The sequence below is a fragment of the Sebastes umbrosus genome, chromosome 2 (assembly GCF_015220745.1).
Source record: "Sebastes umbrosus isolate fSebUmb1 chromosome 2, fSebUmb1.pri, whole genome shotgun sequence".
Taxonomy (NCBI): domain Eukaryota; kingdom Metazoa; phylum Chordata; class Actinopteri; order Perciformes; family Sebastidae; genus Sebastes; species Sebastes umbrosus.
In genome coordinates, this window is record NC_051270.1 from 13,852,567 (window position 1) to 13,879,407 (window position 26,841).

The following is a 26,841-nucleotide window of genomic DNA, read 5'->3' on the forward strand; positions in this document are numbered from 1 at the left end:
CTGCACTAAAATGATTAACTTCTCCTCCATATATTTACCGTAGACTGATATTTACGGAAGAAAGACGAGATATCTGCCAGCAGTGATTGATTGTTCCTCGTTACATGACATGCGATGCGTTTTGCTGCGTTCCAAACTGTTTTTTATTTTGGTGTGCAGCTATTGCGCCCTGAAAAAATAGGCGCTTGGGAACACTTGCGCGCCGCAGCGGCTTACCTCTCGCGTTTGAGCGTGCCTTCTGCACTTCTACATTGACAACAATGGATTTGAGGGTGCAAAAAACGCTGCCTGTGAACGGCCCCTTAGGCTCTCTCTGAGTGCTCTCTGTGTTTAGGTAGATAGCTGCTGTTGAAGATGATGAAAATAACACTCTCAATTAGTCAAGCAATCTGATGATCTAATTAATTCCTGATGTTGTTGGCTAAAAGACTTCCTGTTACAGAATCAACCATACTTATAAAACAAGAATCGGAAAAGAAAGAGATCCATTTAATATGGATATAAAAAGATGTAAAATGGTTCCACGCAGAGAGAGGGGGAACCAAACTGAAAACAAGATTAATACAATACAGCTTTGGACGATCGGCGGTTTTGCTCCAGAGCTGTGCCAAATCAGTAGACGGTCTCATGACATTTTTGAGAACATGTGCATGAAATACTGTATGAATACTGTTAGTGGGAGTGGACTCACATAGACCTGTGTTTGTCTTTTTTAGGGGGGTACAGGGGGTCTTTAGGGGGAGATAGCAGGTCAACAGTAGATGTCACATAGAAGTGGTGTACATCATCTGAAAGTTGGGAACCTGAAGATTAATTTGAGATGCAGCTCAGCACTGTGTGTCAAGTTGTTCTAGTAATAAATCAGAAATAAAAAATAACTAATTAAAATAAATGTTGAAAGTGTATAAGGGCTATCAAAAGGAACATTATGATCAAAGTATATGATGACCATTCCCATGCTCAATTATGTCTCAATGTTTGGGTTGATATCATTTGTTACACAGATTTGGTGAGAAATGTAACCATTTCTTACCATTCGAGAATGAATAAAAATGATCAATAATCCCTTCAAAATACCACATTAAGACACCAAGACCTTGAGGAACACCATAGCAAAAGCCATGCTGTGATTTGTTATCAAAAACTTTTGACATTTGGAGATTTCTGCAAGAATTGCATTCTTTGGTGATTGGATGGCGAGCGCTTCTGTTCTGGAAACTGCTCAGAAACCCCCTTATTGTTAATCTAGCTATGAAAGCCATCCATCCTCTGAATGTTCTAGGTCTCTAGTTTGTGGTTGTAAAAGTTCATGAGGCTGTGATTATCCTAGAGGTCACCTCAGGTCATTTTCTCGCTATATGAAATGGCTACTATGAGGACTAACTCATTGGATCCAGTCTCAGCTTTGCAGTGATACCCAATTTATGTAATTCCAAGACGGTCATTTTATACAGTGAGGTCAAATTTTAAAAAATGGTCTCACTACAATGAAATGGCTCCGATGGGGACTAACATCATCACACATGAATACAGTTGGGCTCATTGGATCCACAAGAGTCTCAGCTTTAAAGTGATACCCAATTTATGCAATTCAAGACTGTTTATGGACCCCAGTATGCAGAGATATTCAAATACATTATTTTAGAATAGAACAATTTATAGTGCATGTAAAAATGTAATTAATTGCTTACATTTATTCACCATGCTGGTAATTTTAGTATTTCATCTTTTCATTAATCATTCAGCGTTTGGATAATATCTCTCTACCCTTTTGTCTTTCTGCCACTTTCCCATCTTCTTAAGAAACTCTTAAGCATTTTAAAACTCCAAACAGTTTTTCACCTTAGGGGCTCTCTTAAGGGCTAAGATGTTCTGTGAATAACTTTTATCTTTACCAGGATCTAGTCTTAACTGTAAGGGGATAATTCGTAGAAAACGTCATAATTCTTTTCTTAGAATTTGGTCACAAAGATCAACTCTTTGTACTAGGAAGCTTTATGAATACGGCCCCTGGACACCTCAAACACGTTTTAATCTCAGCCCTTGGACTGAAGTTTTTACATTTTACGCGAGTAGGATGAGGATGGATAAGGGTATTTTCTTAATATATACAATGAATAATAGCATCTTAACATAGGTCACAGTCAGATTTGCACTGATCCACCATCTTTTGTTTTAAATGTATGAATTCCCAGTGTTGTACTGGGCTTTGCTCGACACGGCACTCTGTTATAACTGTCCTGTTTTGCTGGTCGTCTTCAGAACATTGAGCATAAACTGGACCCCAAGACAAAGAACCTGCCTTACCTGCGAAACCCCGACATCCTGGTGGGCGAGAATGACCTCACAGCACTCAGCTACCTCCACGAGCCGGCCGTGCTGCACAACCTTAAGGTCCGCTTCATCGACTCAAAGCTCATCTACACTTACTGCGGTAGGTGAATCAATTCATGCTTTCAAACATTGAAGGAATGGTAATGTAAAGAAAAACAAATAGTCATGTAGCACTGAGTCAAGAGGTGACCATGTGGTGTGCATGTCTGCTACAACTGTGTGATCAAACAACATGTAAACATTTTACAATCAATCTGTAGAATTAAAATGTTCCACTACAGTAAACAGATGAGATTGTCATTGATTTCCATTGTGTTTATAGCTCAGTCACTGAAAACAATAGAAACCCCATTCATCTTTTTGCACTTATTATGGCATGCTAATCAACTGAATCATGTTTCAAAGAAGACGCTTTTACAGTTTATAGGTTTAGCACTGCCTTGATGTCTGTGACCTTCAAATAACCTCTATTGTATTGATATATAAATATATTTATTACACAGCGTTGTTAAATACAATATTCTGATTGGTCAATCACGGCGTTCTACGGTCTGTCCTCTGGAGGACTGTTTTTGTGTCAAATTATTGATTTCTTAAGTAAGTAGCCATGTAATAAGCGGGATAATGTACAGCTAGGGGGTCATTGTTGTGAAAGAAACCCCTTCAGGGCTATGTGTCAGGGGGCAACATCACCCTGTCGGGTTTCTTTCACAACAATGATCGACTCGCTGTACATTATCCCTTACACATTCTTGAAACACTCAAATCACCACTTGCGCTATATTTACCGCCGCAAAGGCCGAAGGCCTCGGGAGGAGGTTATGTTTTCATCGGCGTTGGTTTGTTTGTTGGTCTGTGAACAGGATTACTCCAAAAGTTCGCGATGGATTTGAATGAAATTTTTTGGAGGGGTTGAGTGTAGCACAATGAACAATCCATTTGATTTTGGTGGCGAACCAGATCATGATCCGGATTCATCCGCCGATACGTTACACGGAAACACACCGTGTAAATAATAAGCCGACCACCTTACGGTACCGCCAGCTGTGAGCTGTGATCTGTTTTTAAAGTCACGCACCTTTGCGGAGGTTTGCGCTCTCATAGTGCCATTGTAGTTTAAAGATTTGTTTTTGCTACTAATATATAATTAGGAAAATGTAACACATTGGGCTTCATGCAGCAACATCCTCTTAAATGTCTCTTATATTTTCTCTTAATTTTCTGTTAAGAGAAAAAAAATAATAGAAGTCCAGATGCACCGAACAGTCTTAACCACCCAAATCTGCTCTTACCCAGGTGTGCTGAATCACGAATCTCATTTGATCATAAGTTAAAGACTGGTGGCCGATTGTTTATTATTATCAATGGTAACACATAACAGATAACACTATATAAGGGCATGTGTTGTGCTGTGTGCAAATAACCAGGCACGTGCCCAAGAAATAGAAAGATAGATTGATTGATTTTATTGATCCCAAATTGGTAAATTCAAGGACCGTAGTAGTGAAATTGAGGTACTGTTAAATAAACTCAAACCAATCAAACATACAATTTTCCAGAGCGTGAGTACTGGTGTTACTAGTTTTTATAGTCAATAGACCACGAGTATTTCTTTATCCCACAAATTTGATAATCCAATCATTATAATTACTCTAAAACATATAATAATCTAAATTAGATTTAATGATATTCATGCCTTATTTTAGCTTCTCTAAATTTAAAACTTATGTTTCCTTGCGTTGGACAAACACTCTGTGGACTGTGAAAACAAGATGTTTTTTTCTTATCTTAAGAGTGCTCTCGACCAGCTGTAAAATGTTCTCTTACCTAAGAGAAGAGCAAAAATCAAAAACAAACATTAGTGAATACCAGAGATCAATGGGTACTAACAAAATAAGAACAAATCCTGGATTTGAACAAAAATAAGAGAAAATATCGCTTCCAGAACAGCGTGGGCTTCAACACCTTCAATTTGAATCATAAACAATATACAGTATGTACTGTTTGGAAAGACGCCTCTCAATGTGTCACCTGTTTACTGCGGTCCAGTTCAGCTGCAGGTGAGCTCACACTTCTCCTCTGTGTTCTGTGTCGTAGGAATCGTTCTGGTGGCCATCAACCCGTATGAGTCGCTGCCAATCTACGGGTCAGACATCATCAATGCCTACAGCGGTCAGAATATGGGAGACATGGACCCGCATATCTTCGCTGTGGCAGAGGAGGCTTACAAACAGATGGCCAGGTTTGTGTGTGTGTTACCTGAGTAGTCTCCGTGTTGCTCGGCCCTCCCTCTCTCTTCTGGGTTTGTAGGTCAAAGCTGAGCCAGAAATAGGCTCATGGTGGTCTCACAGTCTCTCTCTCTCTCTCTCTCTCTCTCTTCCTTGCCCTTTTAATACTGATTTTCTCTGCAGGAGCCAACCTGGAGACCTCCCTTTGGGAGTTTATGTCATCAACACACTAACATTCACATGTATACTAACAGCACCAAGTTGAATCAGTACTCAGAGCTCCCTCCCTCCTTCCTTCACTAATGCAGGGCAGTTTTAGTTGAGGATGACAGTAGTCAGCACTAGCCCTCTCAGTGTGTCCAGCATTACGTAGCACAGTTGGCATACAGTTGTGCTACTCCACGTGTGAGGACCTTACATGCAGTGTAGGGCTGCACAATTAATTATAATCCTAGTCTTAAGTGTTAGTGACCTGTCGAATCTCAGTGGGCAGATTGTTCCAAATCTGGGATCTTTAACTGCAAAGGTGCAGTCACCTTTTGTTACCAGCTGAAACCTGGGAACAACCAGCAGAGCCCGATCCACCGATCTAAGGAGACGCACAGGCACATAATGAGTCAGTAAATCAATGATATGTTTTAGGACGAGGGCGTTCAGTGCTTTTAAAGTTATCCGTAACATTTTACAATCTGTATGAAATCCACCAGCAAGCCAGTGTGAATGGCCTAGCACGGGGGTAATAATGAAGCTCATATTTTTTACATTATAAAACTAAATATTTGAAAATAAGACACAAAGTATGCAATTAAAAGACTCCCACTGGCTGCAACTGATTCCAGCCAGTGGGAGTCAGGGCATGGCATTCGGTCTGGTAAACACTTGGCTCAAATGAAACACTAGTTAAGTTTATTTGTATAGCCCAGTTTGACATACAGTGTCTCAATAGGCTTCACATGCCCACAACAGCATGCCAAGGTCTCTAGAAAGACGAGGAAACCTTCCCAAAAACTGTAAGATATAACACAAAAAAAAAAATGAAAGAAGGCCCGAGAGAGGCAATTCAAGCAAAAATCGTAGCCAGAGGTGGAAAAATGCCAAATGCAAAAGAGAAAAAGATCACAACAAACCAGCCTACCTACCTGCAGCTGGGAGTTTATTTCAAAGAAAGGCGGCTCAGTAGGATGAGGCAGGGCCTCAGGATTTTAGCTCCATTCTTTCTAGAATGAGAAGGTCAGCCTGCTGAGATATTAAAGCATGAACAGGAAAACAGGGGATTAATAATAAGGTGTGTTAACACCTGCTCCGGCTGCAGGCACTGAACATGTTTGTTGTTGATAGAATCTGACACTTTCCATCTGCCAGAGTCCTAACTCTGGCACACTCTAATTATTAAACGTACCAGCATCAGTTCACATCACAGTCATCATCACACTTAACCTTTAGCTCTGTTTTCAACACCCTGATGCCAGTCGGAGCCAATCCTTTGCATCTCCTGACTGGCGCCACTGGGCCTCAAGACTAACACGTGATATATACAGTTACCTTATGTTGTTTTTCCTTATATTTATGTTTTTGTTCAATCCGTCAGGGACGAGAGGAACCAGTCGATCATTGTGAGCGGGGAGTCCGGAGCAGGAAAGACGGTATCAGCCAAATACGCCATGAGATACTTCGCCACGGTCAGCGGCACCACCAGCGAGGCCAACGTGGAGCAGAAAGTCTTGGCTTCCAACCCCATCATGGAGGTGAGAACGGGAGGCTGTCTGTTGAGAAACACCTTCCAGTTTTATCTTAAAAGAGAAGCTGTTTCCTACTGACACTCAAAGAAACTCAGAACGTTTATTAAAATAGAAAATAATGAACATATTTTAAACCTTTTGTGAGCTAAAATAACTCAGAATCACCATCTAGATTTATTCATAGGTTTTTCTACTCATTGAAATCACTTGATGCAACCTGTGTACTTTAAATTACAGGTCAAAACACTTGAAATGAAATGTGTGGTGTGGGTGTGGAGGACTGGTAAAAGCTCCTTTCCGTAGCTGTGAATTTGTCTTCAAAGTGAAAGTCTTGCGTCATTTTTCCTGGCAGTTTGCGTGCGTATAGACGCTCATTTCCTCGGCCCAATTACTCAACAGTTTATTCACAAGCTTAGTTCATTAAAGGATGATAAGGGCTGAATGTCCTTCTCCTCTCCTCTTATCTCCACTGGCATTTACTTACTCCCTTCCCTTCAGTTTCTCCACTAAACTCTGTGTCTCTCTCTGGCCTCGAGCTGCTCTCCGCTGTGATACAGCAGGTCTTATTCTTAACTGTGTGTGTGTTTTGTAATTCTTCCTGTAGAGTCATGAGGACAGGAGGGGTTGGAGAGCTCCCCTGTGCCCATATGCCACCCTCCTCCCCTCCTCCCCTCCTCTACCTCCTGACATCCCCCACCCTCTCCGTCCTTTCCAACCGCTCCGCTAACATCATTCTCTCGTCCTCCCAGCCTCCACTTTCACCTCCAGCCAATCAGAGACAAGCTGACAGAATGAATAGAAAGCTTTCTCTCGTCGCAGTGATGTCACTTTAGCCTCTGAGCCTGGATGCAGACTAGATGGTTGCATCAGCCTTTTCGATATTACAAAACCTGTGTGTGTGTGTGTGCGTGAGAGAGGGAGAGTGTTTGTGTGTGGTGTTTATGTGTGTTTGGCTGATGCAGGCAGAGACTGAAATACCTGCTGAAAGACTCCTTGTCTGCAGTGAAAGACTGTGTGTTCGGCCTTAACTCAGCAAGAACCCTCTGCTCACACACACGACTTAACTCGGCTCAAGCCGGCCGGTTGTATAGCTGGGATGTGTGTTTGTATGTAGCCCCACCCGTCTACCCACAATTCCTAGTAGGGTCATTGATCAATCCTGCTTATTGGACTAAGGCTGCTGACTTCAGTAGATTTATTTTCAGATGTGTAGTAGCTCAGCAGGAAATGCCCGTCACCATATCCACCTCTTGTCTGTGGAAGGACAGAAATTCATTAATCTACTGATTTTTTTTTTAGTGTCTGGACTAACCACAAATAATCTTAATCTTATTTCAGGTTGTAAACCACAGTATGAGGCTCTGGCGTATCAGAGCTCCTAATTTATACTAAACATTTCTAGTAATGAGTACTAGCTTAGGAGTGATTTAGGAAATTTCTCTGATCAGGAAGGGGCAGAAACTTTTACCTTAGTGAGGAGGCGTGGTTGACCCCCTTTGCTAGTGTGACACATTCTTTTATAAAGGTGTGATTGGTTGATGCACTCTGATGCAAACTGTGCTCTTAGTGATAATGGGCATAGATTGGACAGTGAAATCGATAGGCCTAATAATAATAATAATAATAATAATAAACTTATTTATATAGCACACTGCTTCACAGACATATAAAGTTACAAATTAGAAAGTTCAATGCAGCCAAGAAATAGAAACAGAGATAAAAGACGATGAATAAAAATCTTAAGAATAAATCAATGAATAAAAGCATAAAACAAAAAGAAAAACTCTAATTAAAAGCTGTTTTATAAAAAAATAGTTTTTAAAAGAGTAATAGAAAAACTAATAAAAATGTATGCATAGAATTGAGTCTCTATTAAGACGTAATTATGATACTACTTTATGTAATGAGCATCTCTGTTGAATAAATTGTTGAAGCCATAATTTGGCTTACAGTAACTTACAAAATGTTTGAAAACACAGGCCTACTTGTGCAGTAGCCTATTCACACGCTGATATGTGTTATATTAATTTACCTGTGTTTATTTACCATGCTGCTAATTTTAATCTATTTGATTTTAATGGAGAAAATTGCTCAGTTTTCATCAGTTTCTGTGATTGCTGGCTAGTCTATATAAGTAGCGGCGCTGGTTGGTATGTAAATCTATACACCGGCCAACAGTGTTGCATTTTTCCAGTTGCCAAATATCCTAGTGTTGTGATCACTTTCATTTAAAGCGTTATTGCGTTGGTCGGGAGAAATGAGCGCATCTGTAATGAGATCGACCACAAACGTGATCCCTGCATGATCTAATCTGTAGCGTTTCATTAACTCACTGTCATTCAGCATTTGGAGAATATTTCTCCTACCTCTTTGTCTTTCTGCCAGTTTCTCATCTGCTTGAGAAACACTTAAACCTCTTAAAAGTCCTCATCCCTACTCCTAACAGTTTTTAACCCTAAGGGCTAAGATGCTCTTTTATCTTTACGAGGATCTAGTCTTAACTGTAAGAGGAAATGCTTAGAAAACGCCATAATTCTAAGAAATGTCTTAGTATTTCGTCACTAGGAGCAACTCTCTGTACTAGGAAGTGTTATGAATACGGCCCCTGGTGTAAAGTACTTTTGAGAGTCAGACTAACTGTTTCCTCCTGTTTCCACTCTTTGTGCTAAGGAGTCCTCCTGTCTTTATACTAATAACCACAGTAAAAGTTGCTTTTCACTTTAGTGTTGTGTATCCTGGGACAGTTGGAACTACTGTTTGTGCAGCCAAATAGCGTTTAAATAAAAATGTACTGCTGCACCATCTGCTCTATCTAAGTTTAAACACCATCACCATAATATGTTATATCTGTTTTTGCATTCTGTTTTTCTTCAGGCCATTGGAAATGCAAAGACCACCCGAAATGACAACAGCAGTCGCTTTGGGAAATACATCGAGATCGGCTTCGACACCCGCTACCGTATCATCGGCGCCAACATGAGAACATACCTGCTGGAGAAATCACGAGTGGTGTTTCAGGTGAGCGCACAAACGTACACTCAAGTTTGCATGAACGCACACACGAGGTGCACTGTTTATACTTGCGTGGATGTTTAATTGACTTGCACTCATTACAGTCTATTACCTCTGCCATCACAGATCCATGCACTAAGTTAACCTTTGTACACTTTTAGTTCGCGCAGTAGCCACTTTGGAGTCCGTCTTTTCAAATACACATTCTAAAATCACGGTGGCATTGTTGTGTCCTTCAGTCATCTTAACTGGGTTCCTGAAAGCTGAAGAGTCCTCGAGTATGTTTTTGAACATGTTGTTCAAGAATACATTCAGTTCTTTAGCATTTATTTTACACTCTGGCGTCTTGCAGGGTTACAGGCAAAAGAGAATTTCCTAAAGTATCATGTGTGATTTGTTATAATCTGCTTTAGCCTGTTTCCTTGACATTGGAGGTGTTGCTTTTGCTAAATGATTCCTCAAAGCCTGTCAGCGGTAATGTATTTACACCATTTACTACAGCCATAATATAACACATTCAGAGGTTTGTTGGCTGGCATCAAAATTATTGTATCGTCGCCAAAATCTGTGAGTTATAGCTTACTGCCTAGTTTAAACCATTACTGTGAAAAGCCCATCTGGAATCTCATTTATCTGTAAACAGATGACAGCTTCAAACATTACAATAAAACTACCTTTAAATTATTTTAAAATTACATTTCTTTTATGGTGTTATGTGTGTGTTCGGCACTCACCCCTTAAATTGAAACGTCACATTAAAAACGCAGACTGTCTCCCAAATTTGTAATCGTAAATAACACAACCCACGTACCTAAACACACAGCTACAAGCACACTGGGACCGTGACTCAGTAGTTAATTGGCTTCCAGTGGCTCACACATGACTCTGGTGTTGCTGCACACGCCATACGCACACATGCATGAACGCACAGACAGCAGATAGTATGCTTCGGGTCATATGGTGAAGTATCTAATTTTATTGGCTGATCAACAAGCAGGCGACATGTGGAGAAAGACACTTGCGTAACCCCGGTTCTCTGAAAAGTATGAGTGAGATGTCTTACGATGGGATAGTTCTCCTGAGTGTATCACCACCCAGCTAACATGTCACCAGTTGTAGGGTGCACACAGTGGTCTAGTAGTTTAGACAGATACCATGTAAATACATAATCCCCGGTTTGAGTCCAGACAGGGACCTTTTTGTTGCATGTCATACCCCCCCTCTTCTCCCTGCTTTCCTTGTCTGTGATTCTACTATCACTTTCAAATAAAGGCAAAAATTACAAAAATAATATTTAAAAAAATTGGACGTTTGACCTCTCATTCAAAAGGCATCAGTTCTGACTGACTGTTGGGGAGTCCCAGGTGTTAAAAGGATAGTTCAGGTGTTTTGAAGTGGGGTTGTATGAGGTACTTATCCATAGTCAGTGTATTACCTTCAGTAGATGACGGTCAGCGCGCCCCCAGTTTGGAGAAGCAGACAGGAGTTACCGCACAGAACCAAAGCAATGTACTGCTGTGGATGGGGCCGGCAGCAAAACGTATTTTAGTCACCTAAAAGAAAGGCTCACCTAAAAAAATAGATAGAAGTTTAAGTGTACGCTATATTTAGAATATTTTTGCTGGTGTACCTTGCCGTGAGACAGCTATACAGTCTATGTTTCCCATGGGGAACTGAAGCTGTTATCTGTGCTCTCGCCAAAGCAAATAAGACTCCCTCGGAAAAAGCTTCAGTTCTCTGTCGTAAAGGGCTCTCTGATAGCACAGTAAAGCGGTGAAAATATTCTAAATATAGCGCACACTTATACTGATATTGATTTTGTTTTAGGTTATCTTTTCTTTTAGGTGGCTAAAATACGTTTTGCTGCTGGTCCCGTCCACAGCACTGTATTGTTTTTCTCCGGTGTCTGTACTCCTGTCTGTTTCTCCAAGCTGGGGGCACGTCGACCGTCATCTACTGTAGGTAATACACTGACTGTGGATAAGTATCTCATACAACCCCACTTAAAAACACCTGAACTATCCCTTTAAACCTCTCTGTGAACAACCATACAGACCCTTATTTTACCTTCAATCCAACAATAATGCTAACCCTGGTCAGAACTTTTAAAATGTCCTCAGTTTTCAATATTTAAGGTGCTTGAAGTCCTCACAAGTATGAAGACGTGCAGTCAACCAGACACACACACACACACCCAATCAGTCTGTTCATCAGTAGCACTCAACCAACATTAACTGTCAGTCTGGCCCTGGTGTCCTTTAGAGCAGAAGAAGTATGCGGCAATAACTTCCTTCTCCACAAAGACGAGTAGCAGGAAACAAAGTAAACAATACATCTGTCACACCGGGTTACACCACGGCACTCCTTACCCCTTTTTCTCCCCCTCTTTCTCTCTGGTGTCAAAGACTTTCTTACCCAAGTAATGATTTCATTTGTGTCCTTTTCTTGTTTAAATCCTTCTTTACATATAATTTTCTTTTTTTCTTTCATGATCTTATAACTTTATATGTTGTGGTTTTGTGTTCAAGTTCTATCTAGATAAAGTTTACTTGCTTTTTCTCTCATAACTTTATTGTATATTCAGCGGGTGTGTTTGCTCACTGGTGGAGCCAGTAGGGCAGTGTCTAGATAAAGACACATATTTTAACTCTGCACACACATTTATACACACACACACACACACACACACACGCCAGACACACACTCTCTGTCTTAGACAGCAGCACTGTTGAGGAATGAGGATGTTGTCGGAAATACGTGAACACTTTCCTCCTCACATTTCTCACAAGACTGGCTCCAGTACCACCCATTTATAGGTGTGTGTGTTTGAGGGTAGTAGCACCAATGTAGGACACAGGTAACAGATTATTTCCAGCTTTCTGACGTCCTTTTAACATTCGAGTAATTAATTTTCGCTAGAAGTCAATCAATAGGAGTGTTATATATGCCCGTTTACTGTATCAGGTATAACCTCATCATAGGTATGAAAATTAGGGCTGCAAATAACGATTATTTTCATTGTCAATTATTCTGTTGATTATTTTCTTGATTAATCGTTTAGTCGTTTGGTCTATAAAATGTCAGAAAATGGTGAAAAATGGCGATCAGTGTTTCCCAAAGCCCAAGATGATGTCCTCAAATGTCTTGTTTTGTCCACAACTCAAAGATATTCAGTTTACTGCCATAGAGGAGAAAAGAAACCAGAAAATATTCACATTTAAGAAGCTGGAATCAGAGAATTTTGTCCTCTTTTTCCTTAAAAAATTACTAAAACTGATTAATCAATTATCAAAATAGTTGGCGATTAATTTAATAGTTGACAACTAATCGATTAATCGTTGCATCTCCAATGGAAATGCGTGCACAGGTGGGCCACATCTTGTGTTTGATTTCCTGTATGTCTGGGAAAAAAATGTGAGTGTAGAAAATAACCGTATAATATTCTCATCCGACTCCATAATATCTCTTGATATGCCCTTGAGCAAGGCACTAAATCACCAGCTGCTCCAGAGCAGATGTTAAACTGTCAAACTGTATACTTGTGAAAAGCACATATGACTAAACAAGACACACGTGATTTTTCCTGCATGAATGAATGTAGGTCGAATGTGTAGATGAATACCATTCATGTGATGTATTTGAATAAACTGAGCGTGCTATATGTGCACATGCAGCATTTACCCCACGTCATTTGATCTTCATGCTTTCTTCCAGGCGGACGAGGAGAGGAATTATCATATCTTCTATCAGCTCTGTGCATCGTCACATCTGCCTGAGTTCAAGAATCTGAGGCTGAGTAAGTATCATACATGTGTGCATGTATCCACAACTACACAGAGCTGCACAACTGACTGTTGATCTAAACTCTACATTCACGTCATAAGCAATTACAGAAACAGTAGCCTGAAGTCGGAAGGAACAACAACATTTTTCATGTTTTTCAGAGAGGCAAAATGGGCTGCAGCACCCAGACACACACTAGCCGTGTTTCCATTTTCTTATTTGTGTGCACATTTTGAAGTATTGCATTAGGAAAGCTGTATGGCAACGGCAACATTTTATAAAACTTCCTCATTTGCGTTTTTTATTTTTTTTCTTTTACATTTGCTTGATGTGGTTTTTGCCTTCGTCGGAAAAAGAGTTGATGCGTTAAATGAAAACGCCTTTACTGAATAAATTCTGATGTGTCGAACATTTAAATCACATTTAACTCACATGACTGATCAGCTGTTTCCGCTGTTGGCGTCTTCTCGGATATTCTTCTCGGATACGTTTGGTGATGTTGGATGTACAAGCTGACTCGTTTTGTTTCGTGTTCCCAACCTCTTCTTCTTCTACGCGGATTACAGCCACGCGTACCTTATAGCGGCAACTTCTGACGAAACTGAGCTGTAGCCGAGTCTATTCGCTCCAAACCAGTTGATTGAAACGCTCATAATTTGCATTTCTTTTTTTTTGTGACATTTGAAAAGTTTGCTTAGAATTTGCTAGACAATTGAATGGAAACACGTTTAGTTATTGTCCGAGCTACAGAGGAGCACTCGGCTAATACACTAGTGACAGCAATTCAGAATCAGCAATGAATACAGAGTGACTGATTGTAAGAGCGTTGTGTTTAGCTGCAGTGGCTCTCCTCCCTCCACATCTCTGAAAACAATCTTCATAAACCACAGTGAGGTGTCAGATTTTATATCAGTTTAGACGTGTCCGACACATTGACTCTGTGGTTGAACAGGCTCTCATACAGAGCGCTCCCACTGTGGACCTGCACCTGCTCATCCTAGTCATGCGACACACACACACACACACACACACACACACACACACACACTGCTGGCACTGTCACTTACAGCCACTCAGTTGGCATTCACTCTCTCTCTCTCACACACACACACACACACACACACACACACACACACACACACACACACAGCTGCTGTCTTTTCCTCTCCTGCTGACTTCCTGGCTCAGTAAATGGGGTGGTTGTCACAGTCGTGTCAGTGCCTCTCGTTGCCAGGGAAACAGGCCATGCCTTAATTCAGTGTAAAGCGTGCATAAAGAAACTGCTTGTGGGAAAGTTGAGCTAACGTCATTCTTACATAGAAGTGCTCTTGATTTCACTTTTTTTTTTCTAAGAACCCAGAATCATCTACAAAATTGTGATATGTGGTGCATTGATGTCACAATGTATGATTTTAACAGACCGCTCCTTCTAGCTAATCAGAAACTAAATGTTTCCTTAAATCAATGTCCTATTTCTTAACTCAGTTATATGTTAATTTCCAATGCAGCTCAGCTTGATAAAGGAGGATGCTGTGATAGCACAGTTGTTACCCAAGTTGCACAAGGTAAAACTGCACACACTGCATGTTTTCTTAATTTATTCACCCGCTCTGTTCCTCCACTCAGGCAGTGCAAACGACTTCTTGTACACCAGGCAGGGCCGCAGCCCCGTTATCGACGGCGTGGACGACACCAAGGAGCTGTCCACCACTCGCAATGCCTTCACATTGCTCGGTAACATGCACACCCTCAACATATACAGATTAATACACATTCAAATGTGCCTGAACTCACTTGATATACCCGGTTAACTGGATTTGATTTAGAAGAAACACTTTGTAGGTATATTTTTCATGCTTTTTGAGTGTGGCGATAGTTTTTTTAACAAAGGTTAAGGATAGGATGGTATAGCAGGGGTTAAAATTGGGGTCAAAACTCACTAATGTGTGTGTGTGTGTGTGTGTGTGTGTTTTCCCCTGCAGGTGTTAATGAGTCCTATCAGATGGGATTGTTCCAGGTTTTGGCTGCTATTCTTCATCTGGGAAACGTGGAGATAAAGGACAAAGACTCAGACAGCAGCGTCATTCCTGTGAGGATAATATTTATACTGCAGTTCTGATTGTCACTGAGACAAGTTGGAACAGATTGCATGATATTTACAACTTTATATCTGTCGTTATTCAGGCTGTCCTCAACCAAAGAAATTCTTAGTGGACTAACACTCGTACGATTTTGTCGACTATCGACAGATCTGTAAAACTGAGTTTCTACACAAACAATCACACAAAAGCACCACTTTAAATCTTGTGTTTACCAGAGATGTGCTCATAATTTTCTTAAAAATTAGTTGTTCAGAATGAAAAAAAGCATAAAAAATTACTAATTGATGAAAGAAATCTTAGTCGACAAAGACCAAAACGACCGATTAACTAATCACCTAAAAGGGGGCGGCCCTAGTAGTAATGTGATGGCGTGTATTAGACAGAAATCTATGAAGAAATATTATGTTGGGCCAGTTAGAGCAGAGGAATAAGTCAGTGCTGCTTATTTGCACAACTTTTACTTCTAAGTTTACTTATACAGTAGCACTGGTTTCCAACCTGGGGGTCCCCGACCCCCACTAGGGGTCGCCAAAGTTTTATGTGGGTTCGCGAGGCCTTCTTGATTTTAAGGTGTAAGACATCTTTTTAAGAATATGTAGTTGGCCTATATCTCAACATTTCATTCATTTCTGTGAAGAAAACTAAATTAAATTATTATTTTTAAAGTTTGGATTATTATCTGAAATATATAAACAAATCTCACAGGATAAGTGCACGTTGAAGATCTGAACACAAGTTATATTCACAGAGCCTTCCCTCTCTAGTAAACAACCTCGTCCTGCATTGGAAAAGTACGCAGTTAAAACAACCAAAGAGCTAATAGCACATTGGCGAAGCGTCAGGGAGAAGAAAACTAAAACATTGTCAGAAAAGAAGCCTATTAATATACTGACAGAGAATTGTATTAAAAGTCCTAAAAATAACAGAAAACTCATCTGATGCGATATTCACAGGAAATAATCTGCTCAAAATTCATCCAAATCGCTCGTTTTACACAAACTTTCTACAGTTATTGCGTCACTATTTGGGTTAATTGTACAGTTTATCAGTTGTTCAGTGCTGTTATTGTTATACATTGAATATAATATGAAATATCCATAAAATATGTCACTTAGTCAGGGGTCAGTTTACTCAATGATAGAAAAGGGGTCCCTTAAAGGAAAAAGGTTGGGAACCACTGATTTATAGCATCATCCTCCATCTTGTGAGGGAGAGACGATGTCACTGAGTCTCTGTATCCAAAAATATTATAATGTAAGAATTTTAAAAACGTTTCATGAAAGAGTCCAAAAGAGGGAATCCAACTTTTCTTAGCTGACATCTCCTGGTAATGGTTATAATCTCCTCTTTTCCCCATAGCCCAACAATCGCCACCTGACAGCGTTCTGCGAGTTGGTAGGCGTGACCTACCAGGACATGTCTCAGTGGCTGTGCCACAGGAAGCTGAAGACGGCCACAGAGACGTACATCAAGACCATCCCCCGCCTGCAGGCCACCAACGCACGTGACGCACTGTCCAAACACATTTACGCCAAGCTCTTCAACTGGATCGTTGAGCACGTTAACAAAGCCCTCATCACCAATTTCAAACAGCACTCCTTCATCGGGGTCCTCGACATCTACGGGTACGTCCGTGCATTCGCCCGTCTGCGTAGCTAATCTGAGGTTTTAAATGTCAATGTTTAAATGTCACTCATTTGTTAATAGACTTCACAGTGTACAACCACAGTAGTGAAGTAAATTGCACTGGCTTTTCCCAGCAATGTACCAGCAGCATGACTCGTCTGTTCTTCCTCTCAAGGTTTGAGACGTTTGAGATCAACAGCTTTGAGCAGTTCTGTATCAACTACGCTAATGAGAAACTCCAGCAACAGTTCAACATGGTGAGCAGCATGCGTTTTACCTGTTGGTTTGCACATTATATTAACAGATGTGATTTATTTTTTTTTTTATTGTTTGATGCAACTATAGAGCTTAATCCCCACATGTGTGTGTGTTTGTGTGTGCAGCATGTGTTCAAGCTGGAGCAGGAGGAGTACATGAGGGAGCAGATCCCCTGGACTCTGATCGACTTCTACGACAATCAGCCCTGCATCAACCTCATAGAAGCCAAGATGGGCGTCCTGGACCTGTTGGACGAGGAGTGCAAGGTACCTTTTTATCTAGTCCACTTAATAATGTTTCAAAAAATTATATTTAATTTAGTTTTCTGGTAAGTCAATATTATTTAAAGACACTTAACATGCAGAGAGAATTGTTATCTCAGGAACATCTGGAGGGAATTTCTTCAAATATGGCACAAACGTCCACTTAGACTCAAGGATGTACTGATTACATTTAGAGGTCACTGTGACCTCACAAAACACGTTTTTGGCCATAACTCAAGAATTCACATGCTAATTATGACAATTTTACACAAATGTCTAACAGGATAAAATGATGAAGTGATGACATTTTGAACAGATATGGATGTAAACTGCAACTTGACTGGTTAGCGGAGGTATACAACCGCAAGGCGGTAATTTCGTGTTAGTTTGATGCAGCTTACTGTTTATACTGATCTTTTTAAAAGCTTTGTTTGACAAAGATAAACAAAAAAAATACTCTGATCATAAATCTTCTAATCTTTAATCTATCTTTCAGAAGAATATACAATTACATAAGACCTGATGACTTATGAATACTGTTGGTGGAATAAAAACGTTCTCATAAATGTAAACAAGTAAAGTGAGTCTATGCTGCATGTTGAGCAGAGGCTCGTTGTGTGGGTTGTGGTTGAACCTCTCAGTGAAAATCATCCTCCCGTTCACACCCACGTGCTGCTTTACATTTTTTGACAGTCGACCCGTCGGCGCCTCCCACCACGCACTAGACCCGAGTCTCCCAACACCTACACTTACAGTTCACATCACCTGCAGGAACTCTGAAACACATGAAACACTGACCACATACTAGCGTACACAATGAAAGTGAATGGGAGACAAAGCTTTTTTTCAGTTCAATTCACAGTTGGATTGTTTTTATTTTGTTGTAGCAACTCATAGTAATGTTGGGCTGAGCGTTGGTCGAACGTATCGAATATCTGAGTTAATATTCAGGTTGCAGCCTTTGTAGAGTAAAGGCAGTGCTCATATCTGCACCATCGACACACTTTCACAGCTCAGCCAGTCCACTAACAATGCTGACTAATCTCTCCACTGCAAGGTCATTTTACAAGTTGTTGACATTTGAGGTGGTCCACATTGCTAACATAATTGCAGGGTGACGCAAACACAAAATGGACACTTGGTTTGACTTCTTGGCAAAGAAATATTCAGAAAAGATTTTGTCCTCATGCACTGTGTAATCAGGAAAGACAGACACACTCGTAAGATGAAATCCAATAACTATGTAATACCTTAAATTACTTGAAATGTTCAGTTCTTTGTCTCTCAGTGTATTTATAAGCAGGTGGTAACATACATGTTTTCTTACTGATAGTTTCCACTGTGTCTTCTTAATTTAGTTTAGTTTATTTGCACAATTATTTGGATACAAAATAAACACAATAGGAAAAACAGTAATTTCAGTGCAGGAGAGGAAGGAAGCCTGGAACGCTTATTCAGAGTCCTCCCCTATTTAAACAAGTAAAAAATGACGTTATTACTCCTCAAAAGCGAAACAAAACATTAAACGAACAAACAAAGAACACATAAAACTAAAAATATCTATACACACAAAAGTCACAAGCAAATGAAAGAGAAAGAAAAGAAAGAAGAGAGAAAAAAAACAAAAAACCTAGAGTAAGTCGATATGTACAACCAACAGAACCACAATGCCATTAGGTCCAAGATGAAATGAGAGAAGCTGGCAAGGAAGATGATCATTTCAGCGGCGTATTCAGTGAATTCCATAACTGTGGACCTCTAAATTTGCCTCGTTCGATATGAATAAATGTCTTAAGATAAAATAAAGAAACTATGAATGTAACTGGGAGATCTTTCCTGCGGTTCATGTATTTAAACATACACAAGCATGTTTGAAAAACATTCACCTTATCTATAGACAGGAATTAATATTTTTTCCCCTTTCTATACCAGATGCCGAAAGGTTCGGATGACTCGTGGGCTCAGAAGCTCTACAACACCCACCTAAAGACCTGCTCCCTCTTCGAGAAGCCACGCATGTCCAACCGCGCTTTCATCATTCAACATTTTGCTGACAAGGTGGGCTTGACTGACGTGTTTGTTTCACGCTTCATTGCTTCGCAGAATGTTTGTCAAAGTATGAGAGGAGTTAAAGTCATTATTTTGGAGGTTTGTCATTCAGATTTTGTTCCTTATTTAGCTGGAAAAGTAATGACACGGCAGAAACCTTTTTAACTCCACAGATAACACTTTTAGGGACAGATTGGCTGCAGTGGCTGCTGCAGTGCTGGAGCTATTTTTAGGATGAATGGAAGGAGGGAGGACGGAGAACTTTTTTTTATTGTTAGTGTTTTCACACAAAAAGCAGTTCTGCAATGAAGTGTTGAGAGAGTGTGTGCGTTTGACTAGTGTAATCCACTTTAGCGTAATAGGTTTCATATCCTGTAATGAGGTGCAGGATGACGCAGTGTTATTTTTAATATCTGTTTTTAGATCCTCACTATAAGGTTACAGATAAACGGTGTCGAGGACTGATGCATGCTTTCCCATGAGGTCCCCTGAAATTAAAACTGGATCCTAGTTGAAGATATTTCTGACCAAACATTTACAAAGATTAATGTTGATATATTTAAAGACTCCTTGCATCAGGAGTTACGATGAAGGCTTTACTGTTTGCCCTGGCTGTCACTGGCCACCTCAATTTGAATTAAAACCAAGACATAGAAACATTTACCTTATAAATGTACCCTAAACATTAGGACAAGGTGAATACACATTTCTTTGGGTCAGATTATCTGCAGTCTCGGAATCCATCAGCTATCGATCTGACGACAGATAATCCTCTGGGGGCAAGAGGCTATATTTCTGGGGTTGCGGTGTAGCCAGCGGATATCCTGGCCAAGACTTCCTTTACCGGTCGCTGCTTATTGTTTACAGTCTGATTAGCAACTTGAGATGCGAGACTGGGAGTTGGAGTTGAGAGATGACATCTGAGACCGGATTGTTTCACAAGTAGCCAGTTTACAAGCTAATTTTAAACCAATAAAAAGCTAAATCATCATCAGACGATAGACGGTGGGTTCCCAGATTGCAGATTTCGGCCAATGCGTTACCCGCATTCGAACCAAACCCTGCTCGAACCTGATTGGTCAATACTACTCGGACTACAAACGGAAACCAGAACGCTTCTGAAGCCAAAATCCGGTCCCGTTGCCGACAGATTCTACATGTGAATGCAGAATCTGTTTATAAAGATTAGATTGTCAACCCCTGCAGCATTTGTTTTGTTTGTAGATCATGAATACAAAACTACAAGGGAGATTGAACTGTAATTTCTAATCAGAAATAAAAAGCACCTAGATAAATTCCACTGAAACGTCCTCACAGGTATTGTAACACAAACCGCTCTGTTGTTGTCGAGCAGGTGGAATACCAGTGTGACGGTTTCCTGGAGAAGAACAAGGACACGGTGAATGAAGAGCAGATCAACGTGCTGAAGGCTAGCAAGGTGAGAAGCACAGACAGACATGATTCATGCACCGTTTGAACACATCGATGTACAACTCAAAACACTACGAATAGAAGCGTCTGCTGAGATCAAAGCCGAGAAGCTTGCAGCTCAGCGAGAGCTGGTTCACCTGGTCTGTGTGTGTGAAACATAGACTATTGTTTACTGACCAGAAGTCCCACCTGAAAGCTCAGGAAGCAGCGCCCTCCTCTGGCCATGTGGAGGTAGTGTTGGCGCCAGAAGAGATGACAAATGCTCAATGCAGGATGTTTATGGTCAGAGAGGTTTAGGTTTTATTTACACATAACAGACAAAGCTGAATACACACACACACACACACACACGCACACACACACATTCATTGGCTAAACATAACCAGCAGAGGATAAATATGAATGTGGTTCATAATTACTATAATATTCATATATTATTATTACAGCTACATATTGGACTTTCCAGCTTGTCCAAATATATTTAATGACTTGCAGAAAAGCATGACTAAGGCTAAATAAATGCAGTGTCATGTGATAACGGTAGTAATACTCTACACATATATCTGATTTTGCAAATGAACACATCCACATATCATTATGTTAAACAACCTTTTACAGCATTAACATTTCCTGGTTTTGTCCCAACTAAGAGTCGTCACAACCATCTTGTGATTCAAATTTTCAATTAAATTCTTTAAAGATTGATTTCACAGTTTTTCAAATGATCGTTATCTAATTTGGGAAGAAAATGATGCTGAACTGGAAAACCACACACATACGCACGTTCATTTAAGCCTAACTTAGCCAGATCACGGCCCAATTAACATCACATGTGTGTGTGTGCGTTCTGTTTTCTTGTAATCTTGGTTCAGGATCCGTGTCTAAAACCCAGTTGGGTCAAAAGGGGCCTAAGCCTTTTAAATCCTCACTGCTGTTTAGCTTGCACACACACAACCTATGATGTAGTGTGTTTGTCCAAAATGCTCCAAAGTGACCATCGATTGTTCTCTTATAGACTTCAACAAGAGCAGAACGGGGTAAGGGTTGAAATACTGTCTGCTCTAACCTCTAACACAATCACTTAACACACACACACACGCACACACAAGCACAAACACACTCATGGACGTATAGTCTGAATGTTGCCGTGGAAATCGGTGAGATTTAAACAATTAGGATTAAATGGTAATGAGCTCTTAATAAGATTTAGGCTAATTAACTTTCGTTTTACTTCCCTGCTCAGCTTATCCCGTCATTCTCTCGTGCGTGCGTGCGTGCGTGCGTGCGTGCGTGCGTGCACACGTGTTTTCCAGCTAGCTGATACCATGAGGAGGAGCACATCTGTAAAATGTCACTTAAACTGGAAGAAAACTTCAAAGCATTTTTTTTTTTTCTACAAGCTGTCTAATTAATTCATCTGGTACTCGACCTTCAAACACAAGACCTTCTCTTAAATCCTCCCTTGACGATCAGAGAATGACTGAAAAATAATTTTGTAAACATTTAGCAGCTAACTGCTTTCATTGCATCACCATGTAACACATTAACATGAAAAATACAACATGAGGAGGTAGAAAATCCTTCCTATGAGGCATGGAGGCAGTTCTGTTTTCTGTGATTGACCTTTAGATGAACAGAGAGAGGCCTTGAGGTGATGCATCCCCGACACACTGCGTACCATCTCAGTGAATGGACTGCAGGCCAGGATGGAGATGATGCACTTTTCTAAAGCTTCTGCTGTTGATTCAACAGTTAAAGGAAAATTCTGGTTTATTGCAACTTGGGTCCTATTTTCATAGTCTTTGCCATCATTTCTTTCAGTAATGATAAAATTACACCAACGTAATTGCTGAGATATGGGAACAGGAGGACATCGCTACAACAAACTGGGGCGAGAAACGTGCAGTCAGACGATCATACAGGCTGGAAACAAGCCAACAGTTTAGACAAATTATCTAAAGCACTTCAATTATCTAAACCCAACGTGAGCACACTTGAAAAGGTTGCTTATAATCCTTCATTGCACAGTAGACGTTCTGTTAGCACAACAAGGTTATAATAGTTTTGATATTTCAATCGTTTTTTCTTTTATTTTAGTGTTAACTAAAGATTTAGTTTTAGTTTAGATTTAGTTTTCAGAGTGTGTTATATTATTAATGTTTAATCTTCGTGCTGCATAGCGTCGTCTCCTAGAAGGTCAAGTCTGTTCAATTTCTGTGGTTCAACGTTACGAGAGTTGGCAGAAATTCATGCCGTCACCTTTTTTGGTAGTGATATATTATAACAAAAAAACTAAAACTGTAATTAATAAATCTTTTTGTATTAGTTTTTACCCAGACAATATAGTTTCAGTTTAGTTTTTCTTCAAAGACTTAGTTTTTACTTAGTTTCAGTTTACCAACGATATTTTTCTCGGCTTATTTTCGTTTTAGTTTCAGTATTAGTTTACTATAATAAACCTGGTTCCACAACTGCGGCAAGTGCAGTGAGTCAGAGATGAACCAGGAAGTCCGTCTGAAAATATGAATATCAACATTTTACCTTTCGCCTTCATTTACTCTCCCAAATAAGTTTGGCTAATTTGTTTAAAACCTGCAATCGTCTCACCACTCATACTGTATGTCTTGCCACAGTGGATTTATTTTTAGCAGTGTCACTCAAATCCAAGATCATAGAAATTGTCCAAAAACTATGAAAAGAAAAACCCAGGTTGTATAAAACAGGAACTTCTTCCTTTCAAGTGAATGCAGTTAAAGACTCCAGCGTGGCTCCACAGTACCTGCATTGCTCCAAACTGCATTAAGGCCTGCGAGACACATAGGAGTCTTGCATTCATGCCGACATCTGCTTGCAAGTCTAATCAATACGGTGCATTTGAGAAATGCCTGATGCAGATATTTCCCATGATGCATTGCAATCCAGGAATGTGATCAACATTAGAACAGATCGAATTCCACCGTGTGGCCGTCCTCCAACCACAGACATGCTTTATACTTCATGCCGGCTTGGAGCTCAATGGAAATCATCATCCCATCATGTTGCTTCCACCCATTTCAGCCTCATCACTAGTCTGCCTGGTTTCATCTACGTTTCCGTTTGAATCATACATGTTGTGTTATAGTTTGTGATGTGGGGGTAACAATGATTTTGGACTTGAGCCGTGTGTTTCCTTTCCTTTTAAAGTCATTGTTGTTTCTTTTGTCACTGTGTCTCCATATGTTGTCCATGTATGTTTGGTTCTGTCCTCATCATGACAACCCTTCCCCGCCAGCAGAAGGTAAACAGAGGCGTTCTTACAACGCTGGTCCGCCTGTAGCTCTTCCTCTTTTATCTTTCCTCCTTCCCTATCTCTCTCTTTGAGTTATTATCACTCTAACGGCACTGAGGAGATTGAAGTTGTGTGTGTTTGTTTGCTGCATGGGGAGCACTAAAGGCACTCTGGGAGGAGGAAAGGGGATTGGACATAAAAACAAGGGACAAAGGAAGGAGGATGTTTTTATGTTTTCAGAGTGATGCTGAGAGCGAGCAGCACGTAAAGCCTTTTGTGGCCGTGGCTGTCCAGATTATCCCGCTTCATGACGCTGGCGAGAGAAGCAGCATGGCAACGCTCTGAGCACAGCAGGAAGAGCTGAAGCTGCACATAACACAGCCTCCTCCTCATATAACCTCAGTGTTATATGGAACATGACTGATGTGTGTGTGTGTTGTACATGATACTATTTATGTCATAACGCCATGGCAAGATGATGCCATGTAGTCATATATGGTCACTGCATCATATATGACAAAACATAACCTTTTCATTATTTTTATTGGCTTTTTAAAAACATTGCAACAACTCTCTCTGACTGTGATTGAGTTTAACAAACGCTAATCAACAAATCAAGCGACATCTACTCACTCATCTACTCAAACTATCCAGCAGATTTTCAGCTGTTTGTGTGTGAAAATGCATTAAATCTCATGTCAAACCATCCCTACACTTGATTACTAGACTAGATTACTCTCAGAATTTAAAATGAAGTCAACAGCATCGTGGTTTTTCAACACTCAAGTCAAATTATGAAGGCTTGCTATTATGCTTTGTAAAGCTGTGTGCAATAGGTAAGAGAAATCCATATGCATGCCATGTACTATAAGAAGAGACTGTTATAAAATACAGTCATAACTCATAAATAAAATGCACTGTAGTTGCACTGAAGCTTAATTTAACAGTGCATCCAGAGCAAAATGCTTTGTGGTTAACTTATTTTTCAGTAAATCAATATTGCCTGTGGTGTTTAATGTTTGCATCAGCTGTTCTGTTTGTGACTGTAAGTGGGCTGCTGTTCCCAGTTTGACCTGCTGGTGGAGCTGTTCCAGGACGAGGGGAAAGCCACCAGCCCCACTGGTCAGGTCGCTGGCAGCGGAGGCCGGACCCGCCTCAGCATCAAACCTGCCGCGAAGGGCCGCGACAAGAGCAGCAAGGAGCACAAGAAGACTGTTGGCTGCCAGGTTGGTATCTCTTTCCACTGTTTTTGTTTCGTGGACTGATTGCACATAGTGACATCAGATCCAGTGCATTATGGTAGATATCAGATCACATTGAAAATATACTGCGTGTCCTGTTTACCAACATGCCTTTTTGTCCTAATTCATTGTTTTTATCACTGTCACTTGTGAATTGCAGCTACATAATAATATAATTACATACATTTATACATCATATAATAAGGAAAGATTGGCAACTTAAAGGTTTACTATGTAGGGTTGTTGGTTACTGTTTGTAAACACACAGGATTCAAAGTTTGCCACTCCTCCCCGGCTCAACGAGCCAGAGAGAGTTCAACGATGGCCGAGCGAGCAAGTGAATGAAGAGAGGGAGCGGCGTTAGTGAGAATAAAAGTATTGAATCCGAGAAATAAAACATTATTTTCTGATTGTTTTTAAAATGGAAATGAAACGTTCCACCAAGTTAATCTGGTTTACTAAAGGGGCTTCCACTCTAATGAACAATTATATAACAAACATGACAGCATTTAAGGTGCCGCATTGTCAGATTTTGAATGAATGCAGCCAAAGGGCAAGCTTCATCCTGTCCTCTCTGCTGGGTGTGTGTGTCTCGGTAAAACTGACACACCAATAGCAGCCACTCTGCACACAGCAGAGGAGAGAGACGAAGAGCAGGGGAAACACTGAAGCAAATAAAAACACACAGCGATGTAACAACCCGTCAGTTGTCAAAAAACGCAGCTTTGTATCATAGACGCTAAAGAGTGCCTCGGTATCAGACGCCGAGGGGCGTGACAGCGTATTTGACGACCTGGGAATGAGAATGGGCTGCTCATGCTGCTTATTGGCTAGGAGTTACACTCCCACACGGGGCCGAAAGTGTTTTTGCTGACACCTAGAAACATCCTGAACACAGCAAAATAAGAAAAGAGAAAATACAGGCAGAGGGCTGCAGGGTCTCTGTAGAAACAGACACTACCACACTTCTAGTGGGTCATAAGTGAGGATTGAGGAGGGGTTATTTATATCAGTCTATACATTGTTTTTTAGCAAAGTGCTGCATATTATACCTTTTAAGTTTTGAGCAATATCAATTATTTCTTAATCCATTCTATATATTTGATATACATTATCTCTGTTTAATTGTTTTTATATTGATTATAATGCTGCAAACAACAGCATGTTATCGTAATGATGATTATCCAAAGCTGCACTTAGACAAGTTTGAAACTACAAAAGAAATGATGGTGATGATGATAATGATGATGTCGATGATGATGTCCTCTGTTGTAGTTTCGTAACTCGCTGCACATGCTGATGGAAACTTTGAACGCAACCACTCCGCACTATGTCCGCTGCATCAAACCCAACGACTTCAAGATGGCCTTCACGTGAGTCTTCCTCTTCTCTGTTTGTGAAGAACTATTAGGCATGTTTTCAAGTTAATTCTTGTTGTGGGACAGTAGCATATGATTGTTTTTATTCTTTTTTTCTGTGCTCCAGAGGTATTCTCTAGGCCACCGTC

At 40.4% G+C, this 26,841-nt stretch overlaps 1 protein-coding gene across 9 annotated transcripts in view; it reads left to right on the forward strand.

The window, feature by feature from the left end:
* The window catches only part of myo5aa (myosin VAa), a 75,226-nt gene that overhangs the window by 22,948 nt on the left and 25,437 nt on the right, over positions 1–26,841 (forward strand). For 6 of the 9 annotated variants that reach the window (XM_037757604.1, XM_037757619.1, XM_037757625.1 and 3 more), the window contains exons 3-17: positions 2,263–2,434; positions 4,432–4,576; positions 6,151–6,307; positions 9,176–9,319; positions 13,028–13,109; positions 14,723–14,830; positions 15,079–15,185; positions 16,558–16,823; positions 17,000–17,081; positions 17,208–17,348; positions 19,278–19,403; positions 20,749–20,832; positions 23,019–23,021; positions 25,161–25,319; positions 26,610–26,707. In XM_037757604.1, coding sequence (XP_037613532.1) covers positions 2,263–2,434; positions 4,432–4,576; positions 6,151–6,307; positions 9,176–9,319; positions 13,028–13,109; positions 14,723–14,830; positions 15,079–15,185; positions 16,558–16,823; positions 17,000–17,081; positions 17,208–17,348; positions 19,278–19,403; positions 20,749–20,832; positions 23,019–23,021; positions 25,161–25,319; positions 26,610–26,707 — 1,874 coding nt within the window. The remainder of the gene's footprint in view (positions 1–2,262; positions 2,435–4,431; positions 4,577–6,150; positions 6,308–9,175; positions 9,320–13,027; positions 13,110–14,722; positions 14,831–15,078; positions 15,186–16,557; positions 16,824–16,999; positions 17,082–17,207; positions 17,349–19,277; positions 19,404–20,748; positions 20,833–23,018; positions 23,022–25,160; positions 25,320–26,609; positions 26,708–26,841) is intronic. The other 3 variants (XM_037757612.1, XM_037757655.1, XM_037757663.1) reach the window with 1 other exon arrangement.